Consider the following 20,281-nt stretch of genomic DNA (forward strand, 5'->3'; position numbering starts at 1 on the left):
GTGATACCCTAGTGTCTAGGTATTAGTGTACCCTAGTATCTAGGTATTAGTGTACCCTAGTATCTAGGTATTAGTGTACCCTAGTATCTAGGTATTAGTGTACCCTAGTATCTAGGTATTAGTGTACCCTAGTATCTAGGTATTAGTGTACCCTAGTATCTAGGTATTAGTGTACCCTAGTATCTAGGTATTAGTGTACCCTAGTATCTAGGTATTAGTGTACCCTAGTATCTAGGTATTAGTGTACCCTAGTATCTAGGTATTAGTGTACCCTAGTATCTAGGTATTAGTGTACCCTAGTATCTAGGTATTAGTGTACCCTAGTATCTAGGTATTAGTGTACCCTAGTATCTAGGTATTAAGGTATTAGTGTACCCTAGTATCTAGGTATTAGTGTACCCTAGTATCTAGGTATTGGTGTACCCTAGTATCTAGGTATTAGTGTACCCTAGTATCTAGGTATTAGTGTACCCTAGTATCTAGGTATTAGTGTACCCTAGTATCTAGGTATTAGTGTACCCTAGTATCTAGGTATTGTTACTGTGATTTAGTAGTGTTAAGTTATTATCGAGTATAGAACTACCAAAGTGGAACAGTGGTAGAAGTAACTGCACTGTTTTGCACGGTTATTGATAACACTTGTCATCACTAGGTTTTTAAAACTGTGGAGTTGACAGATCACACGCTCAGTGCACACTTTACCGCACTTAACACACTTTAAACTGGTCTACTTTTCACGGGGTAACGATTCTGCAAAATTTGTAGTTTTCCCATTTATTGCGACAATGAAAAGGCTCCTATGATCAGGATGAATTTTTCCTCAGAATCATTACAACAATTCGCGGGGCTTTTATGTATCTACGTTATTGAAGTTATGTATACCATGATGTATACATGAATTGTGGAATAGCGATGATTATATTAGAATCTGAATCTTATCGCGCGTGAAAAAATATCCGACCTTCAAAAATAAATTAAAAATAAAGCTACTGTCATTTAACCTTTTAAATTATTCTTACTGCAGAGTTAGATTGGTGCCACTATCTTTCTATTTAAGCACGAATTTAAAATATCATTCTAAATTTAAACTCCTCAAACTATTCGCCCTACTGGATTACACGTGGTCCTTAATTCAATAATTAAATAATTAAATAATGGATATTATGCCTCATTCTCACAGGATACCTGACGACACTTACGTTATTAAAATATTACTGAATTATATATTACTGAATCTTGTAAACCTTACGCCAACCTTGGACTGTATATTTATAACTTTCTTGCCTGCCCTATCAAACGATCTCTGCTGGTCAATGTAGATTAATAATTCATGTAGATTAATAGTTTAGGTACATTAATAGTTTATGTATGCAAATAACTAATTTTGGAACCATATTCTGGATCAACCACCGCGTCTGGTATGACCACCTTGACATTAAGGCCACCGACCATGGTTCATATATTGGTAACCATGTATGGTAATTTTATATGACAGTCTCTATAAAAACACTTAATACTCTCAAACTTTATAATAAAAACCACCACGCGCATAACACAATCTCGCTTTATATCCATCATGATTTCTCACTTTAAAAACCACGGACACCGGTCACCTTCCGTGAATAAAACTAACCAGCGGCCATCCACCCTGACCACGCTCTAAGTTTTAATACACTCTGTATCTTGCTTCATAATGACTCGTCCAGTGCGAGAGTGCATGATTACCGTTCTCATTACAGTGCATTTTATTATGAGATTATTTTCTTTTTCTTCTCTCCAGACTTGTTATGAGTTATTATGATTTAACCTCACATTTTGAATATTTTCTCATTCTTTGAATATTTTACGAATTGTTGAGTTTTTTTTGTTGTTGTTAAGGCGACTGTCATCAAATATCTCTGTTGAATTTACACCTTTGCATATTTTGTATCGCTCTTACTGTTACTGTTAGTAATTAGTAAAGAATTGACGTGGTTCAAAACAGGCTGTAAAACATCTGATGAGGAAACCAGTCGACATTAGGCAGATTAACACGCTCTCGGACATTTTTGAGAGCGTTGAAATTCCTTACGTTCCGAACATTACGGGGTAAATAAATCAGAAAAACTATTCCGGATAAATATATAAATTATGTATTTCTAATCTGCATATAAATAATGACGTCACTGTTATGTAATCACGTTACTGTACGTGTTATGAGAACGTTTTTTACATTTAATATCCATTGATACCTCACAAGATTCACGCTTCAAGTATTGATATAAAACGGAATGTTGTCAGATGAAAACTTCCTTATTTGATATAATGGCGTTCTAAATTTCTACACTAAACCAACGAAAAAATTGTTCATCTAATCTCAAAAATTGTGTTTGTAAACCCTATCTTAACCACCCTAATTTCAGTGATTCGCCACCTCCCTCGCCCCCGCCTCCCCTTTCTGATGATCAGATAAAGATGGAAACTGTCAGTAACGACACTGGCCTCCCTAGTAAGTTAGGATTTACATTTTACATGATAATTCATAGATCAGTATAGTTTCTGATTCATTGTTAAACTGAAGGTGTTGTTTAAAGGGTCATACATAATAGCGGATTTCGTGGATATCCAGTTTTACCCAAGTAAGGCATAATTGTTATTTAATCCCAACAAACCGACCACCTACAATCTATATGCGACATGTATTATAGTGAACTAAACTTTTAGACAATTAATTAATTAGTTAATTAACAAGAATTGCGCCCGTTGTTTCGTTTTGGCGGACGCTAGATTTCCATTCACTATAACTATAAATATAATCCAATCAGCTCACTTCATAATAATAATATTGATACACATCAGTACACTATACTACGCATGCCACCTACATAAATTGGGCATATTACCTAATACTATATAGTATATACTACATATTATACATTAAAATACAGTCGCGCCGCGCATTCATTGACAGGCTAGCTGTATACATCATATCTCCGCAAGCAATACTCGCGCGCTGCACTGCACGCTAGTTGACATGGTTACTAACGGAAGTACGTACCGACGACATATTTTAACCCACCTACAACGTTCTCCAAAATCCACGTTTTTCTGCAAAAACGTCCATTCGTAACCTTTCACTATTGCCTTTTTATAAATAAAAAGGGTGAACGGAAAAAATTAATCGATATTTCCTCCTCAGGTTCCCAACCTCCCAGCTACTCCTCTTCCTCCAACACACCAGACCTCGACTTTTACCCAACTAAATACATCGACCAGACCTCCCCTCCACCAGTTCTTCATCCTCGATCACGTGACATTAACGGATCACGTGACATTAACGGATCACGTGACTTAGCAGGATCTCGTGAATTTAAAGGATCCCACGATTTTAAAGGATCGCGCGACTTCAATTTGAGGCCTTCAGCTTTCACTAAATTCTCGAGGGGAGATCCTAATGGGGACCACCATGACCCAGTCTTCGCTCCGTATCAGCAGTGAGTTATGAGTTCTTGTTGTTGTTTAAAATCTTTTCCTTTACGGTTGTTATTCGAGAAGCATCAGGATGTTGCCAATAGATTGTTTAGAATGCCGTGGAAATCATTCATTCTCCAGTACTGATTACGATAGCTATAATACTCGTCTGCAATTTCGATACTCTTATTTTTGGCTGTGCCATTCGTAGCACGATCTCAGTAATATTTCGCAATGCATATCAGGTAACCATAGTAACTGTACATCAGGTGTGAACTAATATATTTTCAATATATCTCCTATTTAACTGATTTCTTGACGATGATATCCTATAATTGTTAATTGTATTGAAATGTTTTATTAGTTTTACTTTAATGTTTTTCTTTTTTCAGATTACCCATCGCCGAGAACGGGTCCCTCAACAGTCTATCACGTGACCAGCTAAACAGCCTGTCACGTGACCACCCCAACATAAACTCGCTATCACGTGATCACATGAACAGCTTATCACGTGACCCCCGAGACCGGGTGCTCTCAGACGGTGCTATAATGAAGCAGGGCCTCCTCCACTCGGCCAGTCTCCCCCGGAACCAGTTGGGTGGGTCACAGATCAGTGGTCTCGTCTCACCGCCTCCTTACAACGGTAAGTGGGGTTTTGGTTAAAGTCTTGTAGAGGGAAGGTGATAGTGGTAGATCATATCATGTACCCTGCTGAGGCTTGGGTTGTGGTAGATCATATCTTGATTTTATTACCATTAGGAACCCATTGTTATTAGCGATAATTAAAGTTCATTGTCCTTCTTGATCAATGGACATTGGACAACAAACATATGACATATCATATGAATTTTATCTACTGGCAAGGGGCTAAGAATTTGATGGGTTATGGGAGCGCCAATAATTAATTAATAATTCGGGGGTTTTAAGAATGTGCCCCCAGACGAACCATTAGCCTGACGTCACTTAAAGAATGCAGTACTTAAAGTGGGACTGTAAAGAGAGAGATAGACCGGTAGCCCCATTAGCATGGTTGATATTAATAATTACTGGAGCTAAATTGGACATGCAAGGTGGTAAATTGCTTGTAAATTGATAAATATTATTGTGCAGTATAAGATCTCGCACCTTGATGTGTAGTGCTGAGCTTGTATAGCGCCCTTTGTGTAATAGTTTCCGGTCCTCAATGTTACGGCTTCTATTTTGTCGCTAAAAACATCGCGACCTAAAAATGCCACCTACCTGACACCTGTTGCGGTCTAACTGCATTTCAATTTGTTTGGACATCTCCTGACAGTGATTGCTTGGATGATTTCTTTTTGCCACCCGTCCATCTTACTATTCTCAGCTTTACTATTGACTCAGAAAAGCAATTCAATTTGCTCTGAACATATGAGCTCGATCAGTGAACCGATGTATATTGCATGACTACATGCACTGTTATTTTATCACGTGACACAGCGTACAGATCACGTGATATGCTCAATACAGCTGCTGAGTCCGCTCCACCCTTTGCTTACTGTGTTTCGGTTGTTTTCTGCTGGTGCTTGATAACCGCACTTCTACGACAAGTAGCCTGTTGTATTGTAGGATGAACTGTAGAGTACTTCAGTTTAGGTTTAGGGGGGTTGTATGTTAATCGCTGCGAACTGTTAATGCAGTGATTGATACATATTAATTGATATCTGATATTGATCTAGATTTTGATATTGTTATCTGATATGTATATTGATATCTGATATCTGATATCAATATCGCTTGATACATTCGCTTAAAGAACAAGGTCGTTTCAAGGAGTGCTAATTGTGTTTATTTCCATATTACACAAATATGGTTCAAAGCTTCATTGTTGGTATGAAAATTACCGATATTTAACCTTACTGACAGCATTTTACAGTATGATTGAAATTTTTTAAATCGCATTTTGAGTTTCACAAGATCAAAATCGCGATACTGATTTATTCTTGATAAATGCTCACTATTTTGATCGACAAGTGATCATTCTTGAATCTATGCTTGTTATCGCTTGTACTGTACTCCTAAAACAGCATCTTTATTGTCAAGTCGATATTTTCTGCGTGAGAATTTTTATTTCGTTGAATTAAACTCTTTTTAAGAGCTGTGTTACTGAAGCACGATACTTTTAACCATTCTTAGCCACATAATATTACTCTAGAATTTCTAGAGTTATTCTCGTTTGTTCGAGTTGGTTAAATCATACGAACATTATTAATGCAACGACATTGTTCTTTACAGCCATCCCCAGCAATCATCTCAACAACATTGTCCTATCCTTGCGATCTTTCATTTCTACCCCAGTCCTTCATCTCTACCCACGTGGATTAAAACGCAAATTGGCTTATGAATTATTAATTTTTTCCTATTATTCATATAAATTAATAATTATGAAGGTGAAATGAAGTCTCCACGTTTAGTTTGAGATGGCCGGTTTAATCATTGCCCTGCACATGTTCCTATAAGGCCCATGTCTTATGAGACACATGGCAGATGTTAAACAGCGGTAATGAATTGAACCTCATTACAATAATGGACATAATTAGAGTCAGCCTCAATCCACCATGCTAAATAGCGGTAATTAGCGGTAATTAGCGGTAATTGGAAACCACAAAGAACCTTATCGTCCCTAAACACCCCCATTAGGAATGTTTATACCAATTTCACTGTCTTGGAGCCTAATCAAGTACCTTAAATTTAGTAATCAGTGAGCTGAATCGCCATTGGGGATCAGATCTTCGAATTTAATCCCGTCAATTAATTCTTGTGAAGCCTATCATACGCTTACTTTAAGAAGCTGGACTGTAGTGAGTAGAATAATTTACGGCTGATGAAATATAATTATCATGGAGCCTTAATTTGTGATCTTAATTCCAGAATTAATTTCCCTATCTTTGAGGTCTCCCAATGGTTTTAGCCGCTTAACTTCGAACCACTATGGCGGCAGTTCTTTGAAAACCTCCTCCTCCGATTGATCCACAATCACCGCTAAAACGGTTGCCAATGATGGGACTGTGACTTTCTACAACCGGGGGCTCTCTTTTTGAGCCCTGTAATTCACCAGGTATAATCTGTAAATTTGCACCCGGGAATTACCAGCCCCCTTGCCCTGATCCCTCGTCCCCTGCGAGATAAGGAATACAATGTGCGGTTCTAATCAGACAGCGCCTCAGGTATATTATGTTTCCGGAGTGGTGTCCCCTTATGTTCCGGAGTGATGTCCCCTTGTGTTCCGGGGTCTTGTTGACTCGTTTCAGTCGGAAACTTTATTTAGGCTGACGTCTTCTCCTCAGTTAGGTTTCGCAAGATTGGCGTGTTTCTGACATACTCTTCCGGTGTGACCCTGTGTTAGTTTGTGTTTCTGTAACCTCGTTACAAACGTAGCTTTTACCTCTTATCCTGGCATATACCCATCTATAACAAATGGTTAAAGTTACCCAATTACCCATAATAATTACCGATAAACCACCAGTATCCACGTGTGCTCCACATTATAGTAACTCTATTGATAAAACCCTCCACGGTCACCACGACATGCTCGTTTCTATGGTCCCTGTAATGAAGCTGGACCCTGGTCGGGTCCCTAGCAGATTGTTTAGTACTGATGCTCTGCACAGTAGCCCCCTCAGAGCAGCCCCGGCCCCTCTCTCTGGAGGGGGACCGTAGTGGTGCGGTGTAGAACGTAAAAAGACCACTTAATCTGCAACATGATCCGTGTACCTGCCCTCTGTTTATAACGATCATACCCCTCCTCTCCTTCTTCTCCCCTTACAGACTACACTACTTTCAGGAATTGTTCAGTGGAGTGTGGAGCAGTGTGCAGTGCCCAGAACCCGGGTGCAGTGTCCGGGTGTTGAGAGAGCTTTATCTCCCTTTCTGATTACCGGGAACATTTGTATTGCGTATTTTTCAGTTTGAAAAACGGTGCTGCACTAGCCCTTTAGTCTGCTTGTTCTTTCCCTGGTTCTACGTCATCAGACCCCCTATTGTGTCATTTTTCTGGGCCGTATTTTTCGACTTAAATACAATTATAAAGTTAGAGCTCTGTCCCTAACCATTAGTAGGGGAGGGACACCACTTTGTAGCGATTGGTTGTTGAGAGGGAGAATCCCCTCATACAATATTATTGTCAAGTGTAGAGAGTTTATCCCTTACCGAGATCTCGACCCGCTGAGACCATCTCGAGATCTTTTATTTGAAACTTCTCTTCGAGCAGAGTGGGATTTCAACATTTCCCCTTATTTGGCAATGTTCAATTTGTTCTCTGCTCGGCAGGATTTATATTCGGTCCCTCGACTGCCGTGCTTTGTGGTATGCTGAAATATTCTCATTTTGACCTTTTTATTGACCTGGAGGATCGTACTGTCAAATACCTTTCACGGAATGTTATAGATCCAGGTTAATCTCTCCGGGTGATCTGCCGTGCATTAAGATTCCATTACCATTATTAAATCTGCATTATTGATTTTACTGGCTTCCCTCTCTCTGTCTGTCAGTAGTCAATAGTGTACAGGTATTTTAAATGTTGAGCCATCATTGCTCTGTCTCCAGCCCCCTAACCACTCCCTTCTCTACGCTGTGTTTAGTGTAACCTCACAGTACCTAACCACTCCCTTCTCTATGCTCTGTTTAGTGTAACCTCACAGTACCTAACCACTCCCTTCTCTACGCTCTGTTTAGTGTAACCTCACAGTACCTAACCACTCCCTTCTCTACGCTCTGTTTAGTGTAACCTCACAGTACCTAACCACTCCCTTCTCTACGCTCTGTTTAGTGTAACCTCACAGTACCTAACCACTCCCTTCTCTACGCTCTGTTTAGTGTAACCTCACAGTACCTAACCACTCCCTTCTCTACGCTCTGTTTAGTGTAACCTCACAGTACCTAACCACTCCCTTCTCTACGCTCTGTTTAGTGTAACCTCACAGTACCTAACCACTCCCTTCTCTACGCTCTGTTTAGTGTAACCTCACAGTACCTAACCACTCCCTTCTCTACGCTGTGGTTAGTGTAACCTCACAATACCTAACCACTCCCTTCTCTACGCTCTGTTTAGTGTAACCTCACAGTACCTAACCACTCCCTTCTCTACGCTCTGTTTAGTGTAACCTCACAGTACCTAACCACTCCCTTCTCTACGCTCTGTTTAGTGTAACCTCACAGTACCTAACCACTCCCTTCTCTACGCTCTGTTTAGTGTAACCTCACAGTACCTAACCACTCCCTTCTCTACGCTCTGTTTAGTGTAACCTCACAGTACCTAACCACTCCCTTCTCTACGCTCTGTTTAGTGTAACCTCACAGTACCTAACCACTCCCTTCTCTACGCTCTGTTTAGTGTAACCTCACAGTACCTAACCACTCCCTTCTCTACGCTCTGTTTAGTGTAACCTCACAGTACCTAACCACTCCCTTCTCTACGCTCTGTTTAGTGTAACCTCACAGTACCTAACCACTCCCTTCTCTACGCTCTGTTTAGTGTAACCTCACAGTACCTAACCACTCCCTTCTCTACGCTCTGTTTAGTGTAACCTCACAGTACCTAACCACTCCCTTCTCTACGCTCTGTTTAGTGTAACCTCACAGTACCTAACCACTCCCTTCTCTACGCTCTGTTTAGTGTAACCTCACAGTACCTAACCACTCCCTTCTCTACGCTCTGTTTAGTGTAACCTCACAGTACCTAACCACTCCCTTCTGTACGCTGTGTTTAGTGTAACCTCACAGTACCTAACCACTCCCTTCTCTATGCTCTGTTTAGTGTAACCTCACAGTACCTAACCACTCCCTTCTCTACGCTCTGTTTAGTGTAACCTCACAGTACCTAACCACTCCCTTCTCTATGCTCTGTTTAGTGTAACCTCACAGTACCTAACCAATCCCTTCTCTATGCTCTGTTTAGTGTAACCTCACAGTACCTAACCACTCCCTGCTGTACGCTGTGTTTAGTGTAACCTCACAGTACCTAACCACTCCCTTCTCTATGCTCTGTTTAGTGTAACCTCACAGTACCTAACCACTCCCTGCTGTACGCTGTGGTTAGTGTAACCTCACAGTACCTAACCACTCCCTTCTGTACGCTCTGTTTAGTGTAACCTCACAGTACCTAACCACTCCCTTCTCTATGCTCTGTTTAGTGTAACCTCACAGTACCTAACCACTCCCTTCTCTATGCTCTGTTTAGTGTAACCTCACAGTACCTAACCACTCCCTGCTGTACGCTGTGGTTAGTGTAACCTCACAGTACCTAACCACTCCCTTCTGTACGCTCTGTTTAGTGTAACCTCACAGTACGTGTTGATGGTTTAGGTTGGGTGAGCTGGTTATCATTGGGCGTTTTACTTTGAGTGCAGCCATTTATTATTTAATATTTTAAAAGTTAGATGGTTTCTTGATAAAAAAACTAGCGCACATAATGAGTTAAATGCAATTACAGGATCGGAATGTATATCCAAGTTCCGACACGTTAACCTTTAATAGAACATACTAAACATACTGAACATACTGAAATTCCTAATACTCTAATAGAACATGCTAACATTGTCAAGCTGCCAAGAGTTATCAGTCAACAAGAATTATAAAAATTACAACCTGACTGTCTAGCTGAGATGGAGGAATTATCACCGCCACTCTGTATAACACACTATAAATCATAATCTAATATATCCCTGCGAGTGTATCACTACTGCAGGTTGAAGCAGCTGGTTATGATAATTAGGGGTCACACTAGATGTGCCCCGGAATTTGTCTTTGAATACCGTTTGTTTTGGTGAACAATTTGTGAAATTTTTGTTTGAGTAACTCGGCCGATGGGTTATAGTCGGAGAATTTTAGCATAAGTAGCCGGTCTTATGGTATTTCCTTTCTCACTAGTGATTATTTTCTTAAATTGTGAAACGGAAAGCTTTGTTAAATGTTCTACGCGATTCTTTCCATGTTCACTTTCAAAAAATATACGTAGTTTCGCCTTCCGGCTATCTTTTTCGCTTTCTCAACTGTTTGTTACTTTTTTCTTGGCATTCAAATCATTTTGATTTTTAAACCTATGAACATTTTGTGAAACTCAGATTTCCATCAAGAATTTTTTGCCTTCTTTTTAATTAGCTTGCTACTACTCATATTATCAGTGAGGCCCTAATCACCTCAATACGTTCAGCCTGTGTTTAATGTCACCGCGATACTATCCCACTACCTCCGCATACGTTTCACCACCGAGACATAGTGCCATGCTTGTTCCGGCTATAGAACTATTGAACACGTGGGCATTAATCACGTGTCAGATTATTATCTTATTTTAGAAGTGAAACATACCGCTTGTGTTTGAGAGATGCTGTGAGATTTCAGGAGTGTTAATTTGCTCTAGTTTACACCATCTCTGTTACCAACTGTTGTCCCGCGTTGGTTTTTAACAGCAGCTATCCACTAGGAATACCTAGGTATAATTCTTGACATATTTATTGATGGTCCGGCGCTTATCATTCGAGACAATTTAAGATATTTAAACAAATATTTGGAATGTTTTAACAGCCCCAATAAGTTAAACTGATCAGCACTTCCTCTCTCCCCAGGATTGCAGACAGCCCCTTAACTATTATCACTTAATAAACACACACAGTCTCAACTAGTTCTCTCACTCCGTTTATATTCGATGACATCGTCACTTCTCGGCCTGCTACTCATGTTTCAATTAGTTGGAACCAGCTCTGAGAAGTTGCTCCCACGTGACCGTGCCGTCTAGCGACTAGCAGTAACCATAGTAACCCACGTGACCGAACCGTGGAGTTCTGATTGGCTGTGTAGAGTGAGGATAGAGGATTATCTTGCTCAGCATCATATGTTGTAATGTTTGTAACGTTTTCATTGATTCTTCTGGAAGATTCTATTCCAGTATTTTCCACGACCATCTAAAAGTGATGGCCTCAAAATAAAGTCATTCTGTTATTATTTGCGGATAAACCGCTTTTTAACCGCTCTGGAGAGGTTGTATGAGCTGGTTTTACAATTACCTGCAGTTAACCTCTAATTATAGTTTTGTTATCAGCTGGTTCTGTACTGTCACGTTCTGATCACTATTCCAGCCTAGCTGTTAGTATTTACTTGTTAAGTAATAATTAACTAGTTAAGTAATAATCTGTGGGTGTTTCAAGTCAAACTTAGCGTTTCTCCGCCCATTCAGAGGTTGTTAGTAAAGCACTCTCGTTTACAATACAATTGCAGCGTCCATTTGGTATTTGGCACAAAATACGACGCCTGACGCCATAAGTCCGGCGTCACGATTCTGAGGTAAAGCCCACGCCTAATCAAAGTGTCGCGCGTACTTTACAATTACAATTTTACACGTCATGAAGGCGCGAGGAACCTTGTCCATTTCGTTGAGTTTATTTCGGTTTTGTTGATTTGAGACGCAACAAATTAAGTCACAAAATGCATCAATAGTACCCTGAATCTATCTGCAGACAAGGTTATAGTTGGTACAGCTATTTCTCAAATACGGCATATTATTCTGTTATTAACATCTGGCTCTGAATGTTAACACAGTGTTATCAGTATCCATTATTAATGAGATTACCCGATGTCAACGGCTCTGGTATGTCTGCTCTACTAGGAGCCTACACATACTACTAGACATCTCGTTTACATTCAGACTATACGTCAAGAGGTCATTAATCTGTCATGAATACTTCTGCTTTTCCTAGTTAATCTAGTTACTTACTTTAGGTACGTTAACACGGAGTGTACTTTGTTTTTTTGGTAAATCCTCATTTTTCGATCATTCTCTTTTTAGTAGGTTCGAGGGTTCTATACTTATGCCCTTGGTCGTGGCACTTCAACTGAACAGATTTGATTGTGCTAGAATTAAACACTGTTTTGGTGTATAGTAGTTTGTGCCCTGTAAGGCTTGGTGCCAAGAGAAGATTGCTCTGAACCCAGCCCTGTATAATATCCGCACCCTCAAGCGCTCACAGCTCAAGCCATCTCCTCTAACCGCTAAGTGCTTAACGTCCGCTTATCCACTGACCAATCACAGCTGTGGATTGTGACACGTGGGCGAGTTAGGACCAATCAGCTGCTCGTAATAAGTCACGTGGGCTCCCTCTACAGACTGTAGAGTCTGTGGTGGTGAGGATTGTACTTGTAGTATGTTGTGTATATATCTGTTATTATAGTGTTATGTAATGGTGTGTACACTGAAATGTTGTAGAACTGGGATCAGAGTGGGTATTTACTATTAGTAATTAGCCGTGGGATTTTCATTCTGTGACTAATCGTCGTGTTTTGTTATATTTTGACTTTAGTTATGAATAATAAAGCGTAATACTCATCTTAGTTCGTTTCCGAGAAGCCGATTTGTTTGATTATAAGAGTCAAATTTCCAAACATCTGGCCCCTCCTACCTGTTTCCAGTATAAAAAGGCTTTAGTATAATAAGGCTTCACAATTCACATAATATGTGCACTTAATTTCGAAATCCAGTCACCATCTTCTTATCTTTGAGTGTAGTAACCTTTACACGAAATGTAGTCATCTTTACACAGAGTGTGGAATGCAATGTTTACGTTTCTTATCACTAAACCCAAGTCCTAATCGCTCCTTTGATAAACGCTGCCGTTTACTACTATTGTGACCCCTTTTGTTTAAAATACTAGCAATTAGGTTAAATAATAAAGGTATAAACTCAGTAATAAACTCTGTAATCAATTCAGCAATAAAGTTTAGATAAACGATAAGTCGACGTCTTAAATCTGTGCGTCTCGTGGATTATTACCGGAATATCTACTCGTGCTTGCACGCCCTTTGAATCTACAAATATTAAGGGCACCGTCCACACACCACACTGCCCATGTGCCTAAATAATGTGGGCATGCAATGGGAACATCTTCTCGTGGTCCTCCAGCTCTTTGTTTTAAAAGATGTGAGTGATCTTGTAGCTCCCGAATATTTGTAGGATATTTGTTTCACGTCCTTGTATTGTTGAATATGTAACATCGTTAAGATTGAAAGTTATTTTGTCTTGAGATTGATGACTCACCATTGAGGTGCTTACAGCAATTAACGTACTCTAGTTCGGCACGGACTATAGTTCGACAACATAAGTTCACCAAAAATCACCCCTGTCGAACTAATCCAGCTTTTACACCTGCGTGTTAGTGATTGTTTTAATCGTCTTCATGATTGGAAGCAGTTTAGTTGGATTATTCTGTGGTTTTAATTTCTGTCATCTAAGACCTGGGGCTCACAATCAGTTCTTACTGAGTTAGTTTACGAATCTACAAACGCTTTTAGTCTAGACATCTTTTGCTAGGGACTCAAACCGAAATCCAACCTTTCTCCAGAATCGCACGTGCACCTTCAATCTAATCGTACCAGTAAACCATGTGCAAGACCGGCCACTCCTTTGTCAACAGAGAGCCGTGGAAATTGGGCACTTGTGAGTCCATCACCATGGTTACATCATGCTACTACCGTATTTCACACCTATTATATCCGGTCAGTTTCTTGTCGCTAATTGGGTGGTTTCCATGGTTTCAGTCACATGACTGGAATGGGGCTGTCTGATTGGGTCTGGGTGTTTTTAATTGATACTAGCTGTCTAATGGAATAGTTTCCACTTTCCACTTTGATTTAGGTAAATTTTATAAGTTGATTTAGTAATCTCTGGTTATTTTGTTTTCCTGTGTTTGGCGTCAAGTTATGAGTCATCAGATTTCAGTACCCCGTTGAAAGTCTCATCAATGTTTTTAACTTCACATTTAAAACTTTGCAGACTTTGATTTTAACATCTGGTCATCTAATTTTCACCGATTCTTATTGTAACAATGTTACGTTTTCATCTTGTGGTTCTTTCTAGGTGTTTGTTGAAATTGTATGCAGACAATACTGCACTTGTCTCCTGATAAATAATGACAAAATTTCATATTATATCCTTATGTTATGATTTGATTTGACTTTCTTATTTGTCGCACCACATTTCTTATTCTCCTGACTCCCCCCGTCTCTCAAATGTTACACAAGTTTACATTCTCAGTGTTGGATTTCAAGTTCCCCACCCTCAATTCTCAAAGTATGACAAAAATCAAACTTCTCACAAGTTTAACTTTCCAAAAGTTTAACTTCTCGGAGCTTGATTTTAAATTTTCTCTACAAAATTAACTGTAATACACGTGACCCCCTCCAGCCCCTTCAGCCACTCAAACCCTCTCATGTAATCCCCGATAACTATCGGGACTTTGTGATTCTCACCCCTTGTAAGCCTCAAACCCCTGGTTACCCTTGTACGCTTGTCCAGGTAGCCTCTTAATCCGTTCCTAAACGATTGGTAAATTTACCGCGGTTACTGCTCAGAGAACCCTTGTTATCAGTTTGGTGTGTCATGTGGTTTGTTAGAGCTTTATATTTACCTTTACTTGTGTGGTGGTGGTTACCCACAAAAACCTTGCTGTTGTTGTTTCTTATATCTGCTGTAGACGATTTTCAGCCATTACAGCTTAGCTATCGGAAATGAAAAAGGCGGGGCCTTTGCTTCAGCTTATTATAATGTACACAAATTATTCGAGTAGAGAGCATTTTCCTGGCATTGAGTTATCAGAAGTTGAGTGCAACCTCGCTGCCTGCCCAATTCTTCACGCCACATGCAAGGATACTTATCGACTGTTTTTAGTAATGAAAAATACAGGTGTTAATATTGCAATTGCTTTCGCATAATATGTAATTAATTTTACATAATTAATACACTCCCACGAGGAGACTAGTTGACTATTTGTCGTCGTCCTGTGACCACTCTTCACATCCGTTCTGTACCAGCTGCCTTGCCATATTGTAAGAGTGTAAGGTGTTGTCGTCTAAGCGCTTTGAATTTGCTTCTTGACGCGATTTAAACCGCTTCTCTTAACTTAAAATCCTACTTTAAATTTAAAATATTCAATCCAATTTCTAAAGTCTAACTACATACTTGAATGGGATCACGCGTGACGGAAAATTAAATTCAGACATCATTTTAAATTTAACCAGCATCTTCCTGTACATAATTTGTATTTAGAGTAAAGTTAAGTAACTGTCCAGACGTGATTTGATGGATTACATTTACGATTTGATTTAATTTCAGCCTCACTTTAGCCTCCGGGTTTTCTAGAAATATTATCCGATATTCTCCCTGTGTGGTTTTATACCCACGTCATTCCAATGGTCACGTTGTCTGTGTACATGTTTTGGTTTTGTTAATAAGGCTATATTGGTACGGTTTATAACCCCAGCTCATTACATAAGTTAGTAGGTTAAGGGGGCCGGGAGGGAAACCTTACCAACCAGAAACCTTGTAACTGTGACCGGGCTTTGTGATTAATCTACATCGCCCCCACTGATTGAACTTGTGTTTTTGTGTTTGATCGTGACTCAGTGACTGTTGTTTTGTAGTGAACCTTACTTCCCGTCCCCTCCGTATCTTTGTTACGCTGTGTCCACCCTACCATGACCCTAATTACCATCCAATTAGCTGCTAATTAGCTGCTCACGTTGTGACTCAGTATCTTTACAATACTGAGACATGACATGACCCAATTATCCATACTCATCTGCATAACAACTACCTGACCAGCCATGGTGACCTCTACTGTCCTAATAATAATACTTTACAGTGCCCTGTGGTATTGAAACTAGGTTCCTGCTTCCTGCCTCCTGCCGGGGCATGTCCGCCTGTCCGGCCCTGCTGGGCACGTTTGCAAACTTCTACCATTATCTCATTAAGCTATTAAGTAGCCATTCACTGCTTTTAATGACCCGGGTGATTAGTGCCGGGTGATTAGTGTCAGGTCAGCCAGGCGCCTGAAATTGATGGATCTCACCCGTTTATCTTTCAGCTTAGACCATCTCACAATTTTGTTCACCACGTCAGCAATTTGGTTCTATCTATCCCATGTCCATTCCTCTGAAACAATTAAATAATTATTAAACATGGTTCGTCTTTTTTCCGTTTTAAAAACGTCAAAAGTTTAAATGTCGTTAGCCTCTCTAGGAAGAGACAGCTCGTTTATTCCATCTAGCATAACCTACTCCTTCATAATATTATTCATAACACATCTTACCCAAACAACACCAGTGCCATGTTGTTGTATCTACAATCCTGTGGTAAGTGTGAAGCAGCTCTCTTTAAGACCTCGCTAGTGTATCCTCCTGGTTAACACGTGATACGTCACGTGTTACGAGGGGATCATGTGATCTGAAGTGGATCATGTGCTCTGTCTGGTTGTGGCCTGATTACTCTCTGCTTTCACTCTTCCCTTGTTTGTTTCAACCTACTCTGATGGTTTTTACGGGTGATGTGGCTTACGTTGTGCAGTGTTGCTGTGTGTGATGAGTAGTATGATGTATTACTTAATAATCACAAGTCACTCCAGTTCTGTTGTGTTCCTCTAAGATACTTGGTTTTCCCAGGCTGGTGGTGTGGTAACCACAATCCAGGCACTCAACTAACTTTACTTGTTAACTTTTCCCGTACGTAATATCCACCCTACCTAGTGGCTAGTAGTAGTATAGTAGTGGCTAATCACGCCGGTTTGTATACATAATTTTCACGTTTATTTGGCTACACCCCCAGTGCTCGTCCAGACCGATTTGGCAACCTATGCTTACCACCTGCACTGCAGCCTGCAGGCTCTCCATCTGCCATATCTCCCCCTTCAGCTAGAACTTGCCTTGTGAACTGGGCTAATTCGAGCGTTGTGCCGCGTTCAATTGAGGCTAGGCTTGGCTCTCTTTTATTCAACAGTGCCTCCCTACAGATGACACATGTTTATCTTGGCACTTATGCTAAATTCCCCAAATTGTTAGGATATTATTACCCCACATTCCTGCTCCAGGCGGTGGTTCGCGTGTAGTATTATCACTTCCTCCTTCCTTCCCATTTCCTTAGGAACCACAGCTAATGAAGATTCCATGACATAATTTCCGTGACGGTTATTCATTACCACCTATTATTATATTCATCATTTCTCGTGCATGCAATCCACTAATGTGTATATAACGCGGCGCATGGCTCATGATAATGCGTCTCTGTTAAATACACCGAGGGAGGCGTCTTATTAACTGGTTGTTGTGTCGTATAGTTATCTGCTATCTGTAGTCTGTTCTTTTAGTCACTTAGTCAGTTCTTTTGCTTTGGGAAGTGATATTTTGGCAGGTTTCCTCTATTCTTGTCTATTTCTGGTATGTACCGTTTTCATAGAGTTCCTCAATGAACCCAGACTGTAGTCATTACCGTTTCCAGTATAGTGACAGGTAGCCGACTGTAGTCACTACTCACTAGTTATGTGTGAGTACTGAGTAGTGATAGGTAGTTTGCAAGGTTTAGCACACTTGCCAGCCTTGACAAGGCTGGCAAGTGTGCTAAACTTCCCCCGTTGTTTTCAGTATCTTTACAGCAGGTTGCTACTGCTTCACAACAAGGTCACAACAGGTCACTGCAGGTTGCTACTGCTTCACAAGTTCACACAAGGTCACTGCAGGTTACTGCAGGTTGCTTCTGCTTCACAAGTTCACACAAGGTCACTGCAGGTTACTGCAGGTTACTGCAGGTTGCTTCTGCTTCACAAGTTCACACAAGGACACTGCAGGTTGCTACTGCTTCACACAAGGTCACTTCAGGTTGCTACTGCTTCACAACAAGGTCACAACAGGTTACTGCAGGTTGCTACTGCTTCACACAAGGTCACAACAGGTTACTGCAGGTTGCTACTGCTTCACAAAAAGGTCACAACAGGTTACTGCAGGTTGCTACTGCTTCACAACAAGGTCACAACAGGTTACTGCAGGTTGCTACTGCTTCACACAAGGTCACTTCAGGTTACTGTAGGTTGCTACTGCTTCACAACAAGGTCACAACAGGTTACTGCAGGTTGCTACTGCTTCACACAAGGTCACTTCAGGTTACTGCAGGTTGCTACTGCTTCACACAAGGTTACAACAGGTTACTGTAGGTTGCTACTGCTTCACAACAAGGTTACAACAGGTTACTGCAGGTTGCTACTGCTTCACAACAAGGTCACAACAGGTTACTGCAGGTTGCTACTGCTTCACAAGTTCACACAAGGTCACAACAGGTTGCAGTGCACTTCATCTTCTTCACTACTACTATATGCTTCACAGGTGGTATAAGAATTAACACACCGCCTCACGACAGCCTTATTCTCACTAATACTTGTTGTACGGGTTCTACAATGGTTTTACACTGGGTCTGCAATGGTTTTAATGCATTTACTTGGTGGTGGATGTTGTCTGCCAACACAGTGTATTTAGTGTCTGTTCCACCGAGCTCTTAGTTTTCGTGATCTCCAGTTAAACCTGGTTAACCAACTCTCGTTTGAAACTAACTTATACATTTTAACGCTGTCATTAAAAAATTAACTGCCGGATCTGGTCTCAAAAACTTACAAACTTCTCATCAGTTCCCACTAAATTGTATTCATCTCCAATTACCATGACTACAGTAACAATTACCATGACTACAGAGACAATTAGGCCGGATACTCGGTATTATCCCTAGTACAATAGCATCCGGTAAATCCCAGACAAACTCTCTCCCAAGCTTTTCCGTTTTAGTCTACAACTGAAACCAGCTCTGAAGTCTGAATCATCTCTTACACTTGGCTCCACTCATGCATATCTCGATTAGGAAAGAGGGTTCATCATTGCATTTAACTTGGATTGTTTGAAGTCATGCTATTTGGGAATTGGTAATGAATATACGTTGAAAATTGCGATGAACTCCCTTCCCATTCTCTCCTCTCCTTTGTTGCCCCTCCCCTCCAAGATTCTTCCCAGTTTGGCCACATGGTCACCCAACCCTCATTTAGCGCACGAGCCTCATCACTAACGATAGTGGAAAATACCTGGTAATTACTGTGACATATGAGCATTTATAATTAGTGTGTACAGTAAATTGCTAATGAAAATCATATTATCGGGATATGATAACTGTGCTGATGATAATAATAATCTCTGGTTGGCTGGATATAGTATAGACATGATTTCCTGGTTGGTAACTACCCTCTCTCCTTGATGTCGTGTAGAACTACCCCCTCTCTTTACTCCTTATTGTCCCGCTGTAGCGGCCTTGGTTAACTCCTTCTGCCTTTTCCCTCTCATTTTCTACTGCCAGAGTTTAATATACTCTGTTATCGACCTTATCTGGTTTATTACACGGCGTGATTGAATTTTGTTCGTCATTTATTCTTATCTTATCTTAATCTTTTATCAAGGCTGCCAGTACTTGCCACTTACCACATCTGCTATATTCGTGAGATGATCGAGAACTTTCTTCTACTAAACCGCCACGCACGATATTGTTGTCGACACTTAAAATTTTTTGACTTTGTCTCTGCAGCTACTTCCGTTGTTAACGAAGTAACGTTCTATAAATTTCTCGTGATGCATCAAGTCCAGCTATAAATACTTATTTAAATGTTAAAACAACTTATGACTTATAAGGTTTATATTAACTTAAAATAACCTCCTTTGTTGCTTATTACAAGTACTATAACATTTAGAATATAAGTGTACTGTATCTGATCTCATGCGTTACAATGGACACCTCCTGCAATATTGTTATAGATTTATTATTAGCAAGCATTTGTGTCTCTATAAGGATGGTCACTACTTATGGATGTCAGTATTTGCTTTATAGTTGTTGTTATAGAAAGTGTGTCGCAGTTGTGATGACTAGTCTGTATCTGCTTGTTTGTTTCTCTTTGTCTGATTGTCGTAGTTCAACCGTACTTCTATTTTCAAAGTACAATCCTGAATTGTTCCCATTTCTCCATGTTGAACG

General features: G+C 40.2%; 1 protein-coding gene across 5 annotated transcripts in view; it reads left to right on the forward strand.

Annotated features, from left to right (window-relative positions):
- The window catches only part of LOC134819525 (plakophilin-2-like), a 98,644-nt gene that overhangs the window by 56,616 nt on the left and 21,747 nt on the right, over positions 1-20,281 (forward strand). For all 5 annotated transcript variants that reach the window (XM_063829498.1, XM_063829500.1, XM_063829503.1 and 2 more), the window contains 3 exons: positions 2,403-2,488; positions 3,179-3,473; positions 3,843-4,093. In XM_063829498.1, coding sequence (XP_063685568.1) covers positions 2,403-2,488; positions 3,179-3,473; positions 3,843-4,093 — 632 coding nt within the window. The remainder of the gene's footprint in view (positions 1-2,402; positions 2,489-3,178; positions 3,474-3,842; positions 4,094-20,281) is intronic.

Source organism: Bolinopsis microptera, chromosome 8 (assembly GCF_026151205.1).
Source record: "Bolinopsis microptera isolate Bmic1 chromosome 8, MBARI_Bmic_1.0, whole genome shotgun sequence".
Classification (NCBI taxonomy): Eukaryota; Metazoa; Ctenophora; class Tentaculata; order Lobata; family Bolinopsidae; genus Bolinopsis; species Bolinopsis microptera.